Source organism: Malurus melanocephalus, unplaced genomic scaffold, assembly GCF_030028575.1.
Source record: "Malurus melanocephalus ecotype Western Australia unplaced genomic scaffold, MMel_1.1 scaffold_83, whole genome shotgun sequence".
In the NCBI taxonomy this organism is placed as follows: domain Eukaryota; kingdom Metazoa; phylum Chordata; class Aves; order Passeriformes; family Maluridae; genus Malurus; species Malurus melanocephalus.
Window position 1 is genome coordinate 1,050,283 of NW_026623315.1, and position 24,222 is coordinate 1,074,504.

General features: G+C 35.3%; 1 protein-coding gene across 1 annotated transcript in view; it reads left to right on the forward strand.

The window, feature by feature from the left end:
• Positions 1 to 24,222, forward strand: part of BBS9 (Bardet-Biedl syndrome 9) — a 272,395-nt gene that overhangs the window by 129,819 nt on the left and 118,354 nt on the right. The window contains exon 21 of the mRNA XM_057367718.1: positions 4,587 to 4,809. Within this exon, the coding sequence (XP_057223701.1) occupies positions 4,587 to 4,809 (223 nt within the window). The remainder of the gene's footprint in view (positions 1 to 4,586; positions 4,810 to 24,222) is intronic.

Genomic DNA, 24,222 nt, shown 5'->3' on the forward strand with positions numbered 1-24,222 from the left:
TGGTGTTTCTACTGCATTATGTTGAAGAAAACTGGTTTTATGTTGTTACAAGGATAATTCTTCAACCAAGAATTTTTTCTTAGAAAACCTTTTCTTGAAATGTATATTGTCTCTTGACACTGTTCAAATGTAATACATTAAGACTCCAATAATATTTTGCTTCATTTTTTTTCTGAGTGCTGAATAGATATCAAGTCTATTGGGTTGCCTTTCCTTTTATTCCAATTCTTTTCAAAMGGTCTACTAAAGGCTTTATCAATTCTTTTTTAGCAGTAATTTTTTGGGGACACTTACAAGGAAAATTTGTCATTTCCATTTCTGATGGCACAGGCAAATACTGCATGACTAATTCATGGCTTCTGTGGCTGTTGCCTCCTCCTTGGGATAAACAGATCAGTTAGAAATAGAGAATATGCTTGAAGAATATGGATTAGGAACACTGACAGCACAGTGAATTTCTGGCCAAATTTGCTGATGTTTTTTGCCTGTGTTGGAGAGTACCAGTTCAGTAGCCATGGATTAGTGGATTAGTAGTTGTATGCGTAACAATAAGATAWTTTTTTTTAATAACTGTGAACGCAAAGTGCTGAGAGACATATGGCTGGTGTTTCTTCTGAATTAGCATATACAATGCTTTCAGATATAGAAACCTCTTTTTTGGTGGTTGGGATATCATAAATGCCAAGATTGTCATTCATGTTGTGAAMTTTCAAGTATTCTAACATTTTTGAAAGCTGATTATATTGCTGTTGTGCCTGTAGTCCAGAAATAAGATATAGCCAGGCAAATTCCTGAGTTAACAGCTGTAAGAATTCCCATAATTTGGCTGGCATCAATTTTGCAGTTTATGTAGTATATTACACATTGCATTTGAATTCTTTCAGAACTGCCTTTATTGTCACTCCAGGATAAACAACATCATAGGTAGCTTGGAAAATGGCCGTTGCCTTGGGAATATTATAAATGAAGATAAAGGCTTGCAAAGAAAAAGATACACAATAAAATACCCGTTTTGCTTATGAACACATGTTAGGAATCTTGTTCAAGTTTGACTGATATGCTCTAAGAATGATTTATTTGCACTTAAGGCAAATRGTATTCATTTGTAGATCTCTGAATTATACTAACTGCATAAATGTATTAAGAAGCTACATTATATGAGTAAAGCTACCAAATCTTGAAACAGGCCCTGTCTCAGAGTTCTCCCTACATAAATGTACTCTATGAATCTTAACAAGAACAATATGGAAATCCTTCTCYCAGATCCTGCCCCTGTCTCTGTCTAGCTGACCTTGGTTTTCACCAGCTAAACTCTTAGGGAGTGGACTCTTGCAGCCAAGTGTCAGGCTACAAACAAGGTACTCTGGATGAAGTCTTATGCCAAAGTGAGATTGTGTGTATAACCATGGTCATGCTCAGCTATGCCATGATACCTGAGGATCCTTTGTGGTAATTTGTATAGAATACAAGTGATGTGTATACTAATATATTAGCTATGCTAATAGTCTGCATTTGCCTGCAGTGTATTTGATTTGGTTAAAAGAAAGTGCCAATCTCTGCCTATTACCTAAAAGAGAAAAATAATAATAATATATGCAAAATATGGAGTTCAGCCTTTCCCAGTGAAAAAGTAAACTGGATGATTAAGAATTACTTGTATCTATTTGAATTATATGAAGAATTTGGATGGTTTAATAATGCCTGTCTCTGTGAATCTTGACTGACATTGGTTGTCAGTCATGGCAACACTTGCTCGTCATAGAATGATGTTGAAGGTGTTCCTTTCAGCCCTCAAATATGCAGAAAACTCCTCAGAAAGCCATTAGTGAATATTGCAACTGAGGCAGTAGAGTCATTCTGCAGTGTGGGCTATAGAGGAGAATACTAGTACTTTTCAAACATTTTTTAGCTTTTTTTAACATTAATTTTTTCATGTGAAGAATTTTTCTTGTTCCTTTAATTCTCCCCTTGCACCAATAAAAATTGCTGACAAATGCAGTCTTATTTGTAGCCATTAATTTTCAGTTGTACAAAATCACCTCAACAGTTTTCCATCAAGTTTTTTGTCATTTAGAGGTAGCTTTTGTGTACTCTTTCACTAATCACAAAGGCTGCTTTAGATTTGACTGGACTTACTAGGTCAACAGACCTTGAATTGGAGAAGATAGTTTTATGGTCTACTGAGAAACCAGTTTTACATGGAAATGAAATAYAAGAACAAGGGTTGGAAAATGTTAAGGCTGTGGTACAACGTAAAACATACCTGTGTGAGCCAAGGACAGAATACTAGCCACTTTTAATTTCCTGACTTTTGTTAGCTTGTAATTCAGTGCTTTTATTTAAATGCTTTTGCCTGCATTTTTACAACTTATTTGGAGAGACATATTGGCCAGCTTCTCAGCTACTGTATGCTGACAACAGTTAATCATGTGTTCCTTTGTCTCTTCGTGAAACTCAAGATTCTTATGTTTATGTTGTCTTACTTTTCATGGTTTGTAGTATAATTAGGAGTGGCTGGCTTGGCTGTTTTTGATGCTTTGTACATATTAAGTTTCATTGCCCAGTAAATGGGAACGTAGACAGCATTTGCCAGCTCATTAACCTCTTTAAATTGGCTGCAGAATGGATGATTTCCTGTCACCATCACAGGTCACTGGATGCATTGCACTCTAATAGACTCTTTCTAGAATACTTGAAAAATCTTAAGCTGCCACAGCGTGCATTGATTGATTGATTGCTTGGCATGATTTTTCTAATTTATGCGGGGTTTTTGTGAGGGGCAAATCCAGATAAGCTAATATGTTAATGTTGTTGTGAAGTCAGAAAGGCAAATGTTGACTAAGAAAATCTCACTAGGTGATCCTGTTCCTCTGCAGAATKTCAATATTATATACACACACATCACATTTTCAGGACACTCAGTATAGGGTACGTTTGAACAAGGATGAAGCGCATATGACTGTGTGGTCTCAGTGGTGTACTTGACCACTAGTCAGCATCTGCACTAGATCTGTTTCTAGAAATTTAACAAGATCAGGAAGGGTGGCCTTTGATTCTCCAGGTTAAAAGTAGTGTCCTTCACAAAAGCCGTTAGGTATTTAGTTGACGAAATCCATAAACCATATTTGCTCAGTGGACTATGGCAGGGTTGACACCATCAGTCTTTCAAATGTTACACTCGTGGAGTCATGGAAATTTGTGTAGGCAAGTGATTTTGATGTTTAGCTGAGCATTTTCAATCAAGTAGAACACATCATGAGAAAGAGCTTAAAAATTAGRAGACACTGGTTTGTCTTAACTACAACTGGATACCTGAGTTTTCTTTTCTGAATACTTGCCATGTAAAAGAGCAGGCTTGGTGTTACCTTCTGTTGTTTTAGCGGCAGGTAGAGCTGGGTGATTCCAGACTGTCATGTCAAAACTTCTGAAGTCACTAAAGACTATTGCCAAAATACATCCCAACCAATCAGGAGTGTTGAGAGAGCTGCAGTGATTATACTTTCCTGTACATGTAGGCAGCACATTCATAGAACTTGTTTAAGTGGCCGAATACTAAGAGATGAATCATGAAGTTAGCAGACCACAAAGCYCTTTATATTATTTGCTACCTCCATCCAAGCTCTGTATAGTTGTCATGGAAAGACATGAGAAAGCTTTGTGACTGTCTTGCAGGTTCATTAATTATAGATGCTTTGGATTAATCACATAGGCTCATCACAGGGTGTAATTTAGGATTACAGAATGCATCAAGAGAAGTCAATCTGTATATCACACTRCAAATATATTCGATTATATGCATTAACCTAATAACCTTGTCACAATAGTAAGACTTCTGCTATCCAGGATTCTTGCTTAAAGGAACATCTTTGATTTGTTTGTGTCACTGAAAACCACAGTATAGATTACAGACTCAGAGCTATCTTTAAAATGTGCTTTTCAAGGTGCCTTGTGAAAAGAAACTTACTTGCTTTTACTGAATGTTATTTGTTTGTTTGAATGGAAGTGATTGGTTGACCAGGTTGATTGATCAGTGATTAATTAGTCACCTTAATTAATTAAGGTTAATTGATTTGATAAATGGGTGCTGAATATCTGTAGCTTTGGGTTGCAGTCACGATGCTTTCCACTRTTGGCATGTTATGAGAATTTTGCGCTGTGATTCCAAAGAATGTATAATTGGATACATGTTTTTTTCCTTGCCTTAACATATCTTCATCATAATGTTATATACTTCATATTGCATTTTTATTTACATCCCCATTCTGTTCTTAGTTGTCWCAACCAGGAACTCCTAGTTTTCAGTTATTAATGCAACGACTGGATTTAACTCTTCTGTCACATACTGTCCGTAATTATTGAAAGTAGATTTCTCTGTTGACCTCAATACTGGAACAAGTTTGTTTTTTCAGCTTTGGCTTGTAAGAGTTGAAGCTGGGTGTTCATGACACTTGTTAACCTCCACATTATAGTTAGTGTATCAGTATCATTTAAAAATTCTCAGACTGTGATTTGTTACCTTATTTTTAATATGAGATATCATATTACAGTTCACCTAATTTTATTTTATTTTCTTTGCGTTAATGCAGGGTTGGGAAGAAACKGTGGATGCTGCGGTCTCTTACTTGCTAAGAACTTGTTTGTCAAAGAGCTCCAAGGARCAGGCCCTGACTCTCAGCAGCCAGCTGTCCATGCCCAAAGATACCAGCAGGCTGAAGAAGAACATCACTGTCTTCTGTGACAGATTGGCCAAAGGCGGTCGCCTTTCATTAAGTACAGATTCGGCCACTCAGCAAGCTTCTGTCATGCCAGGTAAGACATGAAGCACATGTTCAGAATCCTAAATATTTATTTGCATATTAAAACAAAAAAATTGGCAYGTTTTATTTTCTCGGCAGTTTGTTTTTCATTGATTGTGGAAACCAAACACTGTTTGTGTTGCTGATAAATAAAATGACTTAAGTAATAAGATAATTTTAAATCTGAGGTTTTTGCTCATTTTATTCAACACTTACTGCTGCTCTTGCACACTATGCACAGTAGTGCAGCAAATGAAACCCAGATGGTCATTGATATCCTCTAAAATTCTTATCACTTATTTCTTTGTACTTTTGAATTGGATGTGTTAATTGGACATGTGTACGTCTCTAATGTGATGGAAAAAGGAGTGAAAAGTCCTGCTTTCTTGATAAAGAAAATAATGTATTTATATTTGTTGCTTTATGGCCTATCCATATGACAAATCATGAAGTAGTGACAGCGCTAAATAAAAAAATTGCAACTTTGGAAAGTACTAGTTGGCTGAGTGATATCTCACACAAAGCATGAAATTGAAGATGAAACTAATTTAAGTATGTGTTAAGTAATTTTTCCCATGTAGAAAAAGAGTATGGGCAAGATTTCGCAGTGCACAGTGATTTACATGAACATCGTGGAATTACCCTTTTTAAAGGCAATTTTATTCATGTCCTTTTCTATATTCCTACTTTTTAGTAATAGTGGTAGCAAAACCACTTTTTCTGTAGAGTCTGAAGTTTAGCATCTTGTACTGTTGCAAGACATTTTCTTCCTTCCTTTTTCCTCCAGCTATAKAGATAGTCTCTTAGTAAACATCAGATACTCCTGGTGACTTGGAAATCTTTCTGCTCTGWATTTGGATTGGCTGTTGATTCAGCTTCATACGCTCCTAAACTGTAGTATCACTATGGTCTTTGGCCTCAATGCCTTCCTTCCCCTACAACAGTCTTTACATCTCTATGGAAAAGTTTGTATTATATGTATACTTTGTGCTTAAAATTGGAAATTTATTGTTTTGGCTTCATGTATATTGTTTTTGATAAAGATTGGTGTTGTGTTAGGGCAGTATCTTTATTATCAGTATTTTGCTTTCTTRCGTTACAAAGAGTAATTAAATTCCTGTTAAATAGAATATGAATTGTCTGTGCAATGTTTCTGCAGCTCAGAAGTCCTTGTTATTATCGTGTGCAGCCCTCCTTTGTATGTGCTATTATAAATTATCTGGTAAAACAGCTGCAGACTATACAGTGGTAGAAATTCTATATGCATATATTATTTTACTTGAGCATTACACTCTTGCTGTATCTGGCGCCAGACTCATAACCATATGAARTAAGGAAGTGAGGCAGAGTAAGTGTCATACTGGCTTTACAAATTTTTGTATTTCTTTGCAAGTCTAAAGTGTCTGTGAAGGGCACCTCATTTGTTGAACTTTGATTACGTAACCATTGTTTTTCCTTCTGTCAATTTTGAAAAGGTGTAAATAGCTGCAGTTCAACTTTTTCCACCTAGGCTAATAAGGTGAATTGATTTAATAAGGAAATTCACTTCTTCCTATTCAGTTGACTAGTGTTATTGAGTTCAGGGCACTAAGCAATTAGATTATAATTCTGTTAGGAAATGTAAATATTGTAAACAAATTAGAAGAAATATTACTCTTGATAGACTTTGCATTTGCTCATTAACTGTTGAAAGAATGTAATTTTTGAAAGAGGTTGAAGATAAGAAATTTCATCTCAATTTAGAGGACAAGCTCATTAGAGAGAGATACTTCAGTCAAATGCTCAGAATAACATACTATTTAAGTAGTTGCSCTCCAGCAGGATGTGCTGTGTGATTTGAAACTGTGTGCATTTGTCTTTGAACAGACTGGTGAAAACTTGGAACTTCTTTTTGAGAATAAAGGTTTTACTGACACCTTTTAAACATGTTTGTCTTGTCACCTGTTCAGGTTTTCTCTGGCCATCTGTACCTTGGCAAGTAAGCTGGTCTGTTAGAAGCAGATCTGCAGGAGCATGAGGCCAGGCTGGCAGCATGRCTTGTAACATCTCTGTGTTTCAGAGCTCTGTGCCTGCACTGGTTCTCCCTTAGCAGTTGGAGTGCTCTAGGTACCTTCCTGGAATTCATCTGCCTGTTCCTTTGCTCAAGACTACTCCTCAGGGTGAAAACAGATTGTTAGTGGGGACAATCAGAAAATTTGACAGTTTTGTGCCTTTTCTGTCATCATATAAGAGTGATGCCCTTTATTCCCTTATAAAGGGAAACCAGTATACAAAATGACTGTGTCCTGTTGAGTCAAAAGATTATGCCAAGGAAACAAAGGAACKCATTCTCACAGCCCTTAAAGGAGAGAACTTGAATAAGTAGAGGAGAATAAGGTAGAACTATAAGCAGAGAGGGAGATTGAGAACTGTGTTTGTATCTGAGGATTTTTGATTAAATACTGGATGGTAATGTAGGGGAAAGTTCTTCAGGATGTTTAAGCTTCAAGCAAAGCCAAAGATGGTCCMATAATTGTTCAGTAGGGTAACTGTCATTAGCTTGAGGATTTTGTTCAGTGCCACTTTTTCTTAAATCTATTCTTTTTCTTAATGATGAAAATCCCTTTTACCATGGCAACCAGTTTTAAAAATTTCTTTTAAAGTGACTGGGWCCCTTCTTGCTTTGCAGCACTGTAACAGTAGGCTCAATTTCTAGAACTTAYATTTAATATGTTCAAGATGGTGTAGCCTGAAATCTAGAGAAATTGCCTGAAGCCGCACTGAAAAGCTGATGATTATCTTGAAGTGTGCAACTATTTGAAAGATGCCTTCAAAAGTAGTTGTCAGTATTTGTAGTTAATCCAAGAGTATGGATAGAGGTAGATTGTGGTCTCTGCTGGGTCTGGTTTTGTTCAATATTTTCTTTAATAGCTTCAGTGGTGGAATATGGGCATGAATGTTAAAACTGTGGTTTTGCAACAAGCTTGCAGTAATTTCAGGCATATTKAAAGAGCAATAATGCTGATCTTGATAAATTAGAGGAAGGATCTAAAGTTATTAAGATGATTTTCAGTTGAGACAAGCGCCAAGGACTTTAGCAAGCAAGAATCTAACAAACTAAACTTTGAGAAATAATTCCATAAGCATTGTTGCCATAGGATAGGCCCATGGGTGTTATATTTGACCAGCAACTGGATAAGACCAATGTGTTCCCATTAAAGGTGAATTCCAACTTTGGGTTGTACTCATATGASTTTTAATGAGGAGATAGGATTATTTCTTTCTATTCTTCATGAGCAGGATCCACAGGGGAGCACAATTTAAGGAAAACGTAGACAAATAAAATATTCAGTTTTTTCTTCTGAGGGAAAAATGAAGAGACATTTCAGAAGGGACATGATAGTTTTTCTGCATGTAGGATGTTCTTATATGGGTGATTAAAATTGAATCAGAATCATTGGCTAAATATGATTATAACTGTAAACGACATCAGGTTGTATCATGTACTGTGTTGCCTTTGGCAATGCGTAAATGGCTGAATGAAAGAAATSGTGAGGGGTTAAGGGAGTGGTGCCAACCCAAAGTGTGGGTCAGTGCCAGGGAAGTGCTTGGAAAGGTGCTGTAGGCCACCCACGTTGTCATGTATTGAGTTTAATGGGTGTGAGAATTTATAGCATAAATCTGATGACCTGCAGTGAGTTAATTCTGTAGCTTTTAATGGTCTCTTATAATTTCTGTATGTTTTGCAGGATTGCTTTTAAAACTTTGATGAGTATTAACTGCCTTATTGAAGACTTGTTTAGATGTCAAGTCTGATGGCAGCTCTGCTTAAAATGTTGCTTCACCTGTATTTTGGGAAGCTTGGTTACTCTTCAGCTAGAATGTGATCCTGCTTTTCCTGTAAGAGTTCCTGGTGTGATGTGTGAAAGGCACCTGTATGAGTTCAAGGCTTTGTTCAAGCAAGGATTTTTAAATTTAAATTAGGATTTGTTTTTCTTTAAACCGTCCTTTTTCTTCTGCCTTGTTTTTTAATTCGACTTCAGAATTTTCTTTGCTTCATTAGGAGATCATTGTACTGTGTTTTAGCATGATTTACTTCTCTAGTTGAATTTAACTGGAGCAGTAGAGAAAGTATTATTTAACCAGGAAATCATTTACTTTCCATCACTGAAATCTGTGCAATGCCAAAGACTGTCATCTGCTCAGGTGGCAGATCTTTAKAACTGAAATTGTAAGGGAAAGGAGGATTGTTTTGCATCCAGGAAATAGAACTTAAAAATAGTTTTGTGTAAGTGTAATAMTTAAAATTTATATGAAGTTAGAACTAGAAGTCAAGATGACTTCCCAYCTAGTTTTCCCCTTTCTGTTGCAGTGGGGTCAATGAATCCAGAAGAGCAGTGACAAGGTTTATCTGAMCTCTTAAACACCTTGAACAATATCTCTTGATAACTTTTATAGTAGCCTAGTGTCTTTGTTGGAAGGTTTTCCTAATGTTTGGTATTAAAAAAAATAGATAAAACACTCTGCAAATCAGAGTGTTTTATTTGGAATATTGAAAGTGGAGTCAGCAATTAATGATGTTCTTTAATTGTTTAAGACTTTATAATATTTCTAGTACATTCCTTCAGTAACTTTTCTTTTATACTAATTGTGACTAAATCATTGCAGTTTTTTATGATGGTTTTCAGTGTTACTCTGTTTTCCAAAATGGAATGCTTTTCTTTTAGTCTGTACAGGGAGTGTGTCATACTGTACTCTGCCCTATCTCARTTTCAATTTTCTGCAAATTTGTTGCCTAACCAGATGTTTCCCATTCTATATTTATACAGAACCAGCATGGTGGTGTTTACTTGACTGGATACTTTGTTTTCATATTTTTTAAATTTACACAGTTTTTTAATTTATCAAGTTGATTATAATTCTACTTTGTATAATTGTGTTTCTATAATTTAGATTATGAATGGGTAAATGCAAACTTTTTAGACAGTGCTCTTTACCACATTAAGTGCTATATATGGATCCAAATCTATATTAGAAGACACATGTTTTTCTAGGGTTTCTTTTCCTTGCATAAGTTTATAGAAACCTGTTTTCAAAATCCTGTGGTGGTATTTGTGAGTGATTACTGCCCATTTGAAAGCTGTTTTCTTCTCTGGAAAACTGGGATGCAACAGAATGTGTCATATTCCTTAAGGAACTCTCTGTTTACATGCCATTAAACTTGGGGAGAATGTTAGTACTAATTGGAAAAATATGTGGGTTTGAGATGCTGGAAGAGGAATATTAATTGATATATGAGAATTAGACATAGACATTGCTGCAACTTCTTAGTACACTGAGTGTATCTAGAGAAAGGCTAGTAATTGTTTGATCTGATTTTTGTAGTTGCAATTCCTCTATTTCACCCTTAATCATGAATTCTTCCTTGGTCCCTAGGGGAAGAGATCATGCAGTATAAGTTAGGTATTCCCCAACTTTAATAGACTTAAATTAAAAATATATTGAAAAATGTAGTGGCTTCCATTTGTACTCACTCAGATTCCAGTTTGTGTTTGTAATGTTATCTTGGTAGCAATTACAGTAATTTTTTTTTCCCAAGAGAAGTTGGAATGATGTAGTTTGAATTTCAAGTAGCCTGAAGAAGGCACAGATACAGAAGTTACTCCTGAGGGCCCAGACAGTGCTTTCAAACCACCATCAGATTTTTATAAAAATCATGTGAAGCTGACAGAGCATGGTTTGACAGCTTTCCCTGTAACTTAAGTACTGTGACCTTGAGATCATGATGTATTTTCAGCTCTATGTAGCCCCTCATGGTGGTGCAAAGAAGTGTATAAAAATATGGAGGTTTTCTCATAGATGTGACACAAGYCCAGTGTTGTTTTTTTCTGCAAGAGACGGTTGTCCATTTTGAAGTGTGACCTCACTTAAGACATTTTTCATACATTTTCTGTAGCAATAAAATATAGAACTAGTTTTTTGATTTTTCCCTTAGTAACCCTTAAAAATGCTTTTAGATTATTTTACTTCTTGTTTCAGTTTCAATGTATTGGGTATTCATAAAGCTTTTTAGGACTGCTTATTACATCTATGTAAGGAAGAGTATTCACAAAGCCTGCTGAAAGTATTKGAAAGGATTTTGCACATCTGAGCGCTGTTTGGCACTGACTGATGAAACTGGTGGTCATTAACCAAATTAGATTCAACATTTTACCTATCTATATCATAGTAGTCCTGACCTGTTTCCACTATTCCCTACCTGCTTCCATTCAAGTAGCATTTACAAAAGTGTCTGAAGGACACTGGTAAGTATCTGAATTTTTAATAGTACTTCATATTAAATAATAGTTCTTATTTCTCATTGAAAGTCAGTTTACTAAGGACTTTTTTCTTAGATGTACTTGGAGGCTTTTACTGCCAAAAACACTCTGTCAATTCATTCCTTTAGATTTCTTTAACACAGGCCCTTAAACATGAAATCAAYTTTAAGTGTCTTTAATTATTGTAAGGAAAACTCTAACTCATCTTTTCTAAATTCCTTAAAATCATACAGGTTGATCAATTAAATAACTTTATGGAGTCCTCTGTAAAATGTGTTGTTTACTAATAGTGAAAAAATATTGTTTTTATGTATAATGTGAAACTGAACTCCTCATTTATACAGAGATTTGCTGGCTAAATGTATTTAATATGTATATGAAATGTAGCTATATAATACTGAAGTATTGAATTAATTATTCTTCATTTTCTTAAGTGCTTAAAACTTGTATTTACCTATTTTGAAAGTTAATGTATGCTGGCAGATTGTGTACTACTAGTATTGAATCCAAACCAGATCCATCATCATTGTATAAGAAATCAAAATTCTCGTATTTTTCATACTGCCTTAGGGCAAACAGACATTTGGTAAAATATGTACTTTCTACCTTCTCCTTTTAGTTCTTCCTTCTGGTAAAGCTGTCGGTATGGCTCTTAATTTTTTTTYCCCCTCTGGTTTTCCTCAATTATTTTCTGTGTTTATCCTGTCTACGTTAGGCTTCACTGGTTTCCTTCTCCATCCTGTGCCCTTTGATATCCATGCAACTCCATGCACCATCCCTTTGCTGTGACAGCGGGAGCCCATAACCCCATCACTAGCCAGCCAAGGGAGTAAATGATTGATGAAGAGATGTAGCAACAAAAGGGTAGGAAGACCCTTTTCATGGTCAGCTGTCAGTCTGGGTCCCCCAAAGAAGTAACTGCAAGGAAAATCCCGTAGGATCAGCCTGAGTCTATCAGGCCAAGGAGCTTTTAACAAGGTTTGGCAAAGGTGTAACAAATCCATAAGCAGCGTGATCATTGTGTACCTCTGTGTCCAACTTGTGCAGCTCTGCATGGCTGAGCTGTTGTGCCAGTTTAAACACAGCTTTCTTCTCTCTGTCTAAGTGCAGATGATAATCACGTAAGAATGGTAAGAGTAAAGAAGTTGCTCCAACTATTACAGCCCTTAGCATTGTCATGCGCTCCTGTTAAATTGTGTTGGGTCAGCTAACAATGAGACATGATGCAGTGTATAATGGAACATGATACAGTGATGCAGCTTTAATCTGACTTCTAGTTCCTCATGTTTAAAATATTTTTTTCAGAAAATTATCAGCTGTTCACAATGAACAGTTCTATCTTAATATAGAAGCCTAGAAATAAGTGAATAGTAATATATCAAACATTTTAAACTAATTGTTTGGGTTCTATTTTTGAGAGTAAAATATCTCCCTTGACCTATAAAGCTGATTTAGTGAAAAGGAAGGGGAGTAGCAAGTCATTAGGGATAATTTTGGGAGTGCTTACAGCAACAAGTTTTTGTGGTTGCTTAAGAAAAGCTTAAGAACAGTTTAGTGGAGCCAGAAATTTGATTGTTTGGCTCTCTGTTGTGGATCTTTAGTCTTTGTAATTTCTTTTCATTGTAGCTTCCTTAGCTCTTTAAAGCTTTTATTTCTATTGTTTTAGTAACTTTGGTCATTTATTTAAGTGGAGAGGAAGATTGAACTATGCAGAAAATAAGTGACATTCCCTAGGTCATACTGTAATACCTGTGTATAAACAGAGTTCTGATATGCCTTGCASTCTTGTGTTGTAGCTCCTACATAGAGTTGGTTTTGGTGTTTTAGTGTTAAAATACAGATTACAGATTAATAAATTGTGGTGAGCCTGGCAACACATTGCGGCCTGTTCTTACATTATTTGGCTTGGTTCAGGTGAGCACAGTGAAAACTGGAAATCTGAAYATCAGACATGGGAAGAAAGCAAGGAACCATGTCTGAGGTAGTCTTTTATTCACTTGGCCAACTTTCATCACCCTGCAGGACTCAAATGATAGCTCTCCAAGTGGTTAATTTTCAGGGATTATATAAATAATGGTAAAACATTGGAATTATTTTTTTTAATTGAAATGAAGGCACTGATAGAAAAGATATGCTTTTTTTTCAGGGCATTCCAAGTTCCAGTGTTGTTAAAAGGGGCAAAATAAGATGGAAGAGTTACAAGACACATTTTTGTGTAGGGTTGTGAAAAGGTTTTTATTATGTTGTTTAGAACATCTCCCCTTCTCAATTGATATTACAGCTGGAAAAAACCACAGGGGGAAGGAGTACGAAGGTTAAGAAGGCTAAAGCAATAACATTTTTTTTTAAATGAATAATTTAAAGAGGAAAATGTCATGCATAATGAATAAAAAAGAAATCCCTCTTGAGATCTGGGATTCATTCATTTGTGGTACTATGAAATTTAGTTGGCAGCACTGCAATTCCAACTTGCCTCAACTAAGTACAGTTTGGATCAACACATTAGTGCCTTGGTGTGCACGATTCTATTGCTTGCTCTTTGCATTGAAATCCATTAAATGTTAATATGTCCTACTTAGGTATAAGTGGTCACAAATGGTTCATAAGGTTGACGTAAGCTTTTGCTGAAAATAATTGTCAGTTGAAAACATTTCCCATAATGATCCTGCTTGTCACTGGACTTTATTTTCTATGTTGTTAGAATCGTTTAGAGATCAYAAATGAAAATAAACTTCTAAAATCTGCATCAATAAAGTAATTGTTCAAAATTGTGGGAAAAGTGTTGCTAATGTATAAAGTGTACAGTCTCTGACCTTGCATTTCAGAAGATTCAATATTAACAGGTGAAAAAAGTAACACTAAAAAATGGATAGTTATTTTAAGCAGTTGCAAAAATTATGTAATTTTTTTAAAAAATAGAGACAAACTTTCATAATATCGCATAATAWTTTTATTTAAGCTATGATATTAACCAAGATTTAGTCTTGCATGTCTAGTCAGTCTTTGGATTTCCACTTAGAAATTTCTTGGTTCCTCTAAACTTTTGTCTCCTGTGATATTTGAAGAACTGCCTATGAGAACAGCCTATATGGTGAAGTGCATTGGTATTTGTACATGAGCTATAGGCATTTGCAGGCCATAATTAGCTCTGCAGTTTAGATGACATTACTTATCCTTTCCATTCCTATCTGGACAAGACCACCAAAATATTACAAGAATTGTCTACTTTTCCTAAGTACAACCATGGCAAATTATCCAGCCATGAACAGTTATCAGCTGAGAGATAGTCCAGAGGGATGAAGCAGGATATGTCAAGTGTAATGACTTATTCAGTTTCTTCTGACTAGAAGAAGCATTCTTTGTTCAACAGACATGCAACTGTTTACCTATCAGGAGATTTTGTAGCTGTTATTTTGGGTACAACAGCCCATTTATTTTGCATTTGCTGCTATTCTTGGTTTCCTGGCATTTTTTAGGTTGAGTAAACCTGACTATTYTCTTATGCTGCCAAGGTGCACCTTGGCTGAATTTAGTGTTACATTATTATAAACTGTCCTGAGGAAGTTGTTTACATAATTATTTTTTTGTATRTGTTATCACTGAATTTGTCTTACAGCTTTTGAAGGTCTGTTTGGTCTTCAGTTACAGAAAAATAATGGAATGTTTGTTCTTCAGTTAAAAAAACCCCAAAAAAACTAAACCACTTGAGCAATAAAGGTATTAATGTTATTTTTTTATTAATATTCAAGTCACTGTAAAATGAATGTACTTGTATATGTGGGATTGATTTAATAATTTCTGTTATGTAGGCAGGATAAGTAACATGTACAAGTCTGTGGAAGTCTGTGGTGAATTAACAGTGTAAAATTATATGTACATCACTAACACCATTTACAGTGTATTTGCTCTTCCACATTACCATAAAGAAGTCCAATAAATCTAAACCTAGTGAAAATTTCATATTTTGTACATGCAGAACTGATTTTTCAATTACTTCAGACTTTTTCAGAGCCTAATCCAAATCCTGATGAAATCTGTGGGAGTTTTTCCATAGACTTCAGTAAGCTTTGGCTCAGGCCCCCACTTTTCAATTTTTCAAACAGATTTGCCAAAAATCTGCAGAGAGGCAGGCACTTGGAAAGTTTTTACTTGCAAAGTACAGCTGGTTTTGAGCTGCATACAGGAAAGTTCCCAGAGCCTTTCTGAAACAAAAAAAAAAAAAAAGTTTTAAAGGTCTTATAAATTTAGTAGGTAAAAGAGTGGCTTTGACATTTGAAGCTCAAATTGTCTTGAGTCTTACTCTAAGCACGACAAAATCTGTGTTAGAAGATTGTTTTTAAAATGTGTAACTATATGATAACAAAGTCTTAAACTGCAGTTTATTATAACTTTAGCTAAATTTTCTTGGTTTATGAGTTTCAGAGAGCCAGGGATGTCTGTAGTAATAAATGATTTCTCTTTTTGTTTTGTGTTTTTGATTTTGGCTTTTAAAAATTCTTTCTCTTTTCTGCAGTAGAAAACTAGACTGCAATTAAAAAATTATTCCCTGAGGTTAACTACACTAATTTGAGAGAGAGCTCTTGAACTTCAGGGAACATAGTATGCAGCCAGATCCATCTGGCGATGTAGGGCAGTTTTCAGTGCCTCTGGGTGGTTGGATCCCAGACTTGGAGGTAGATGTGATTGGACATGCTGGGTTTTAGAGAGCGTGGGACACTGCCAGTGCCTCAACAAGCACCGTTCATAGCCTTGCATATTAGCCTAAAATTATAATAGTGGCATTAAAGTAGTATCTTGGGTTGCACATGACAGTCAGGGAGGTGTGGAATTTGTCTCAATTTCACTTTTTTTTTTTTTTTTCTTTTTTGAGTGATCACCTCTAGCACAGGATGGATGCAGATCTGGCTGCATCAGCAGCTACCTGTGAATTGCACCCCATGGTCTTGATGGGTTTTTTTTTAGTGAGAAAAAGAGCGTTGTCTTCCTAAATCTGGATGCCTTCATTGTTACAAAGCTGTGTATCATCGATACTGAACTTGCAGATTTTTTTTCTGTATTTTTAAAGAATGAAAGCATCTTTATGACTGTTCCACCTTTTTGTGAGCAGTCAGCTGTAAGTCTACTCATGAGGCTGGTATCAATGGTTCAGCTAATGTTCACACAGTAAGTGAAGGTCCATAAATTCATGTTTCCCTTGTCCTTGTGTTTATTCAGACTCAGCCATCCCTAAAATTTTGATCTGATATTTGAACGGGAAAATGTAATAAAATCAAACATATGAGGTACTTCATGACTCTGGCAGATTTAATTTTTTTTAAAAAATCTTTCTTTTTTTCCTAATTGTGTCCTGGCTGAAACACAAAGAGTGGTGATAAGAAGACATGCAAAAGCAGAGTTATATAAACTGGAGTCCTTAAGGTTTACTTTAAGGCAAAGATTTAGCTTGCCCTCTAATAATTAGATTATTGCTAAAGAACTAATAAAAAAGTAATRTGTAGTTAGCTACATAATGCTGAAGCACTTTTTTTAGGATTGTAAAACCTTCAGCAAACTGTTAAAAACTGCAGGCTTGCTGAGTTTCATGCGATTATCATGGTAGGCTGCATATCTGGGGGTGTTTGCTGCATGTTATAAGTGCAAATACCACAGCAGGGTGCATTGCCAGGAGCTCTCTGTCTTTTGATGAAAGATATACTTTGTTAATTCTGACCCTAACCAAGGCTTGACTTATTCCACTTTAAGAAAATGAGTTAAACTGTAGATTAGAGATATCACAAAAAAGAGTATTACTTCAAAGTTGGGAAATGATTAGGGGGATGTTCCACTGTTTTAATTGAGTTTCAATTTTAATGACTTACTGTCTTCTATGTAACAATAAACAGCTGTGCYACACTGTGTKTTTCAAAGAACATTTACTCAGCCTTTAAATTTACCATTAGAGATCAAAGAGAAGGTCTGATGTGTATGGATGATGAAGGATGCCTCAATTCAAATGGATGGGTGAACAGAAATAGTGCAACTAGAGGTAATAAATATTATGAACTACCTTTTCAATGTAAGTTATGTTGTGCTGAACTATATTAAATTTTATAGCTGCACTGAGAAATCTTTTGTGATTATCTTAAAACTGTACCAGAGTAYGGATAAGCATGTGTTTCTTCTAGCACTTTTTCCAAATAAACTTTTCAGTCAAAACAGAGGGCTTTTTAAGTAAAAATAATTGCTGGTGRCATTCTTGAAAGCAGCTTAGAAATAAATTGATGCTTGAATTACATATAGGAATTTGTGAAGGACCTTTCCGGGTAAAGTCTTGCTGAATGATCAGACTTTCCAGTCTTAAAATCTATTTAAATAGATATGGATTTGTTGGGTTTTTTTTTTTTCATTTATATGGAACAGGTTTCTTGTAACCAGAGTAGTCATTAGGGGTATGAGGTTGCTGTTCAGAGATTCTTAAATGAAGTTATGAACTGACATTCTCATTTGAATCAGGTCGTTAGTAAAGCATGGAACAATGTGACAGGAGTTACACAGGAGATTAAAGTTAGTGCAAGAAAGCATGTTAGATATCCTGGGTCTGATTACATTCTACCGGAAAGTGTTGAGATGAAGGAGATTGTATAGAATGTAAAATAGACTCCAGACAGATATGATGAAGTAGTTAAATAGGTTCAGATCTTGCAAGGGTCATATGATGTGTTACAGACAGGATTTTCTTACGCTCCTGTGATTAAAAGTCCTTCTGAAAGTAGGACAAGTTTTTATGATGCCTTTGGCGGTAAACAACTGCCATGTTTCCCTAMAAATGAACTGTATTTGCAGAATTAATACTATGCAATAATTTCCCATTCTGAGGGGRAAAAAATTAAGCAGTTGTGCTTGGTTATTTCATTTAATTAGTTATCAAGGGAAAAATGTTTGTTGTACAATTTTATAACAGATTTCTCAAGTATTTCCAAATAAAAAATACTGATATCTGTGTCTAAAAGAGCCTTGGTTTTGGTCATTTTTGCAGCACATTAAAGCCAGTTTTCTTCTAGCTTAGTRTGAAATTGATTCTCATGTGGATTAGTTGATTCTCTCTGGCTATTGAATTGCACATACATGAGATCATTTTGGTTAGTGTAGTAGCAGTGTGTATTGTAAACCTTGTGAAGAAATAGAAGAGATGTTCAGTGATACTATTCACAGTTAATCTATTCTGAATTGGGATCCATGGTATGTAGAAGATATTCCTTCCAGTGCATGCTTTGTGATTCACTGTAAAATAGGAAGCTTTTTTGCAAAGCAACATTGCCAAACCAAGAAAGCACCTTATTTGGTGGGTCAAATAATTCTTATTCAATGCAGATATGCCACTTGAGCAGGCATGGTCATCAGTGGTTGGAATAGGTGTTGAGGGATTAATAATAGTTCATTTGCAGAATTTGCTGAGGAGAGTTTCCTTGTGTCTGGCACATTTGCTAATATGAAGGAAAGACCTTTATTGTGCATACTGTTTGTGATGTTATATTTTTGTCAGTTTGAGGGTTTACCTTAGTAGAATGAACAGTAAATAGTTATGGAAGTATATACAATTAAGAATCACCATGGTCGGCTGCTTTAAGAAATTCTTGGCAASTGCAGCAGTCTAGTCCTTCTGAACAGTGAAATAATTACTTTGATCAACAAGATAGGGATGAAATCCTGGCCTCATTGAAGTGACTGGGAGTTTTGCCATTGACTTGATTTAGTCAGGATTTCTCCTGTTTACTTGACAGTTCTTTCTGTCCTACTCACATTCRTGTAGTGTTGGTAACCTGACTTAGCAGAATGCATGAAAGTGAAACCTGAAGTACACTTCTTTAAAAAGTACCTTCAGAGTTGGAATTCACATCAGATGGGTCTTTTTCCAGTGTTTGGACAAAAGGAAGTTACAGAAGGTGTTCTTTAGCTTATTGCAGATTTAATGTCAATGGAAAGGAAAACACAAATATGGAATTCCCTTCTGGGAGGTAAAAACTAGAGGACTTCAGAAGCCTYATTTTTCCTTGTAACTGTGATGGCATAAGACAGTGCTGTACTCTTGTCTTCATGACAAGTACAGAGACAAAAGTATAAAGAAAATATGAAAATTGCATTGATTTATTTCTATAATTCCTACTGAGCACCAAATAGGAAATGCTCAATATGTAGTATTAATAGCAGTCCCAAACCCTTTGCAAAGACTGACTTGAGCAAATCCCACAAAGCTGTTGAAATCTTTAAATGAGAAGATGCTAAGGATCAATTGGGAAAGAGAAGAAATAGAATCTGGATGTACCTTCTTACTTCCAGTTACAATTATACATTGCATTTGTTGCAATTCAAATACAAAGAATCTAATGATACATTATCACTTATACCATGGGTTGTAATAGAGAGGGCTTTCTGTGTAATTGGTACTTAACAAATTCAGCCATGTAGCTCTAAAACCCCCACAGGTGTTAGAGAGTTCACAGGATAAAATGAACAGTTTGCTTTAAGTAGCATTTCATGTTAGAGAAAGTGCAGATGCTGCTGCAAGATGTATTATATTTCCATAATCAGTAACAGATAACAAGAATTGTTTAACAATCCATATCCTATGTGTGCACTTAAGCCATGAGCAGATCAATAAAAAAGCATTAAGCCTGGTGCCAGCTGAAGATATTATACCTGCAGGCTGTTTGGCTACATGACGGAAACTGAAGCTGGATTTCAGTAACTCTATTTAGGTAAATCATTATCTAGACAATGTCTTTTCCAATTTCTCTTTTAGTTCTGAGTCATTTGGAAAGGGAAAATCTATATTTAGCCCATGGAGTTTCTTGTTTAGCATTTCTAACAATTTTTCTATATATGAACATAATACAGCAAGTGTTTTAATGCAAATGTTGTAGTGCTTAATAATAATAATAATATAATCACTTTATCTTTTATTTGAAGTTATTCATCTGTTAAACAATTATTAGTTATACATTACAGAAAACTTCATGAGCATGTCTTGAAATGACTGCTTAATTAAAATAATGTCTCTCAAGGCTTTGAAAACCTAATTTATTGTCATGTAGTCAGAATGCTGAGGGATATGTTGCATTCTAGATACTGGTCTGATTTCATAAGTTTTCAAAGAGGAAGAAAATACATTGGCCTTTAGGGGACTKTTTGTTGAATATGAAATTATGATCAAAACTTGATGTTTCAGAAAAGAGCAGAGTTTAAAAGCCTTTTAAACWTGATCAGAGGGGACTTTGAATCTTCAGTGTGAGTTCTTACACTCTCAAGACAGCTACTATTACTCTGCTTCACTTGGTGTTGTAGACGTGACCAAATTAAAGCAAACAGGCAGAGAACACTTTTTTCCCCAATGAAATGTATCCTTGGCCTTTGGTTAAATAATTTAACTTATTTTATGGAGGGGAGCCAAGACAACCTARTGTGTTTCAGTAATCTTCAGAGAAGATTACTTGAAGAGAATTGTAATGCCACAGACATTCAGTGAGCTTGGCTATACAATAAATTCTTTATATGAACACAAACTTTGAATGGAAGGAAATTAAGAAGCATGATGTTTGCATAGTGGTATATGTGAGTTGTTGGGTTTGTTTTTGTTTTTTTTTTTTGTGGAAATTGTCCTCCATCAAGTTACTGGTTTTGATTAAGGAGTTCAGATCTTATCAAGGTCAGGAGTGATTTTAGTGCTGTTGGAATAAAAGTTGGTATCAAGTCCAAAAAAMCCCCAACCCATCAGTCAAAATGATGTAATTGTTTTTTTTTTTCATATTAAATATTTCTTCTGTCTAATGACATGAAGAGGACAATATTTGATAATAGTGTGTAGTAAATTTGACTCCAAAGTATTTAGAATAACTTGAGACATTCCACAATTTTGAGGACTAAGATAACATGCTGTTATTGAGCGGTCAGAAGAAGGTGATATCAAATATCATAGGTGTGAAGGCAACAAGCTACAGTGATGATCTCTGGATGCTGTATTTTTAGATGATCTATGATTTGCCACTCAGGTACAGGTATTTGGACTTGTTTGTTTTTTTTTCAAGTAATGTACAAATAGAGAAAGTATAGCTGCTAAGCCAGAGTGGTGGCAAGAGGGTTTAAAGAAGGTGGACAGTGTAAATAACTGGTAAAGGAAGCGACCAGCATAGCTGAAGTAAAGGAGAAGCAGTAGGCATGACGTTATTTTAATCAGTTGCTTCATAAAGTCTACCAAATAATTGAAACCGTCTCAACATTTGCAAAAAACTAGCTTCATTTGAGAATGGCTTTAGACAATAAAATCCAATTTCAARTAATATTTAAACTTCCAAACCAAGTAGCGTTTATAGACTAGTAAAAGGGATATTGATGTGTTCTTTTGGTCCAGTTCTGTAGCATGGTGTATTGAGTATYGCATGGCTGGGTTTTGGTAGTAGGGGGCTGCATGGTTGGCTTCTCTGAGGGACTTCCAGAAGCTTTCCCCATTTCTGACAGAGCCAATACCAGCCACCTCCAGGACAGACCCACYGCTGGCCGAGACCCAGCCCAYGAGAAATGGTGGCAGCACCTCTGGGATAATGTATTTAAGAAGCGGGGAAAAAGTCTGTTAMAGTGAAGCAGGAGAGAGGAGTGAGAATGTGTGAGAAAAGCAACTCTGCAGATGGGGGGGTCAGTGGAGAAGATGGTGCAGATATAGGAGCAGATACTCGACTGCAGCCTGTGAAGGTGGATGGTGGAGCAGATTATCCACCTGCAGCCCATGGAGGTGAATGCACYCAAAGGAGGCTGGGACCCCATGGAGAGTCTAGCCTGGAGCAGGCTCCTGGCAAGACCTCTAAACTTGGCTCCTCTCTTTTTTCCTTGCTTGGTGTGATTGTGCAAAGTGGGATCTAAGATCTCTCCAGTTTCATGTTATTTGTCCAATACATTTAGTTGCATTTTTAATAGCATATTTGGTAGTCTTTATCTTAGTCTTTATCTTGCTTTGTACAGTTTCCTTGAAGATGAGGTAGACATTTAAAAATTATGTTTTGTTTAAAATAAGCATTACAAAATATATGTTTAAGTTGAAATAGACTTCCTTTAGCATGTGCTGATGTACAAAACAAAGAAAAATGTGATTTGGARGGGAGGGGAAGTAGGGGCTTCCCTTGTCATACAATTTTCCCTTTGTACTTCAGCAGATTTCAAGGTATATAATCACACTTAGAAATATAGTGTTTTTAAAAAATAAGTAGGCCCTTGTCCTGGTCAAGCTACAAGATGATCCTTAAAAACTAGAGAGTTGATTGAGAGAATTAAAAAAGCGTAAGGCATTAAAGTAGCAGACTGAGAGCATCACTTGCTCTGTCATTTACTTTATTTATTATCTTAGACGGTAGTAGCAATGTCARCTTTTAAATAAAATGAAACAGAACAGTTAATCCTGTGCTTTCTCATATAAAAAGCCACTTTGTTTCAGACAGCATTTTTATTGTAAAAACAGACCTTGCTTTTTACACGCACACACATACACAAAAGCAGGCTGGATTTGAACAGCTCTCCCTAACTATTCATTATCTTCTAATGGAAGTAATTCATTTTATGACATTAGCAAATTGACTCTTCCCTCTCTGAAAAGTTCAGTGCCAGGATTTTTCCCAGTTATTTGAGATTTTTGGAAGCATGGTTTTTCAGACCTTCAGATACCCTGTGTTTGCTTAAAAGGTACTTTGCTATTTTATAAAGTCAGTCCTATTTCAGGTTTATCGCATAAACTGCATCAGTCTCCTGATRACTTCTTAAAATGCTTGCAGGAGATATAATACAAAATGTTAGTATGTGCAAAATACTTTATCTTTTAATTTTATAATTTTCATAACATTTGAATAGTATTGACTGTTGTAAAATTGTATGATTTATGCAGGTATAGGTGTGGTAATAGTGAAAGAAAAGATTCTATGTAGTTTGAAGAGTAAAATTTGCTGAATAGGAAGTTCTGTAAACAAAGGAAAAAAATTCTGTCTGTAGGATAAGATATAATTTTAAACTATTATGTACAGTTCTGTGCTTATTTCCTGCAAATAAACTAAAATAATTGAATGGTATTATGATACTTAATGGAGCCAAAATTGCCTTTTTTTGATTCCTCTTAAAGTTAATCCCAGAGATTTTAATGCTGTAGAAAGTTGAGCTAACAAAAGACAATTCTTGGATTTATTTGGTCAGTGGAGTATATAGTAAATGAAGTATTAAATGCCAGTGAAAATAAAGTTCTAAGTAATGTATGTTTCTTTTTGCAGTGTTGGAGCAAAGACACRTTAGTGTAATTTGATGGACTCTTAGCTCCCAGTGCAGTTAATGAAAATCATGGGTGACAATTAAGTAAAAACAACAGTTTTAATGGCTAAACCAATACGATGTTATTTACATGTTCTGCATACTGTGGACAAAGCTAATATTGGGGTACAACTGAGAAAGTAGAAATTTCCAATACTTGAAAACAATGCTGTCTTTGATATAATTAACAGAGAAGCAAGAATTTTCAGTAAAGGTTGCTTTTCAACTGCAGAAGGGAGCTTCAGTATTTTTAAAAAAGAGAATTCTCCTTTTTCATTATGAATGCTTTGATTTCCTAAACTCTTAATACCCGAAGGATGTATACGCAGTTTGCCTTATAAATCCACCAGTYAGATGTTTAATTAGTTTATTTCAATAACATTAAAAGAAGATGCTTTTATCCTTTATATTTAATTTCATTGCTTGATCTACATATTTCCAGGCATTATCTGGAGATACAGAAAAAGGGACACTAGTTCATTACCCTCTTAAAAATACRGTGCCAGATTTCTTGTATGAAATTTCAGCTCTTGGCATTTTACATTTTAGAATCCAGTGTCTCTCCAAATGTAAATTCAGGAAGTTTGTTTTCCAGAGGTTGTTGGGAATTRGAATTGTCAGAACCAGAGTTTTTAGGCATGTGCAATATCACTTTTGCTTTTTAAATGAAATACTTTCAATGATATTTGTTCCCACAAATTATTAAAAAATCTTTATAATTTTTATTTCCGTTGTGAMCTGTTGGTCAACTTCCTATACGTAGTTGAAGTAACCAGGTAATGTTGGGATCCCCCGATGTTCACTTTTAATGT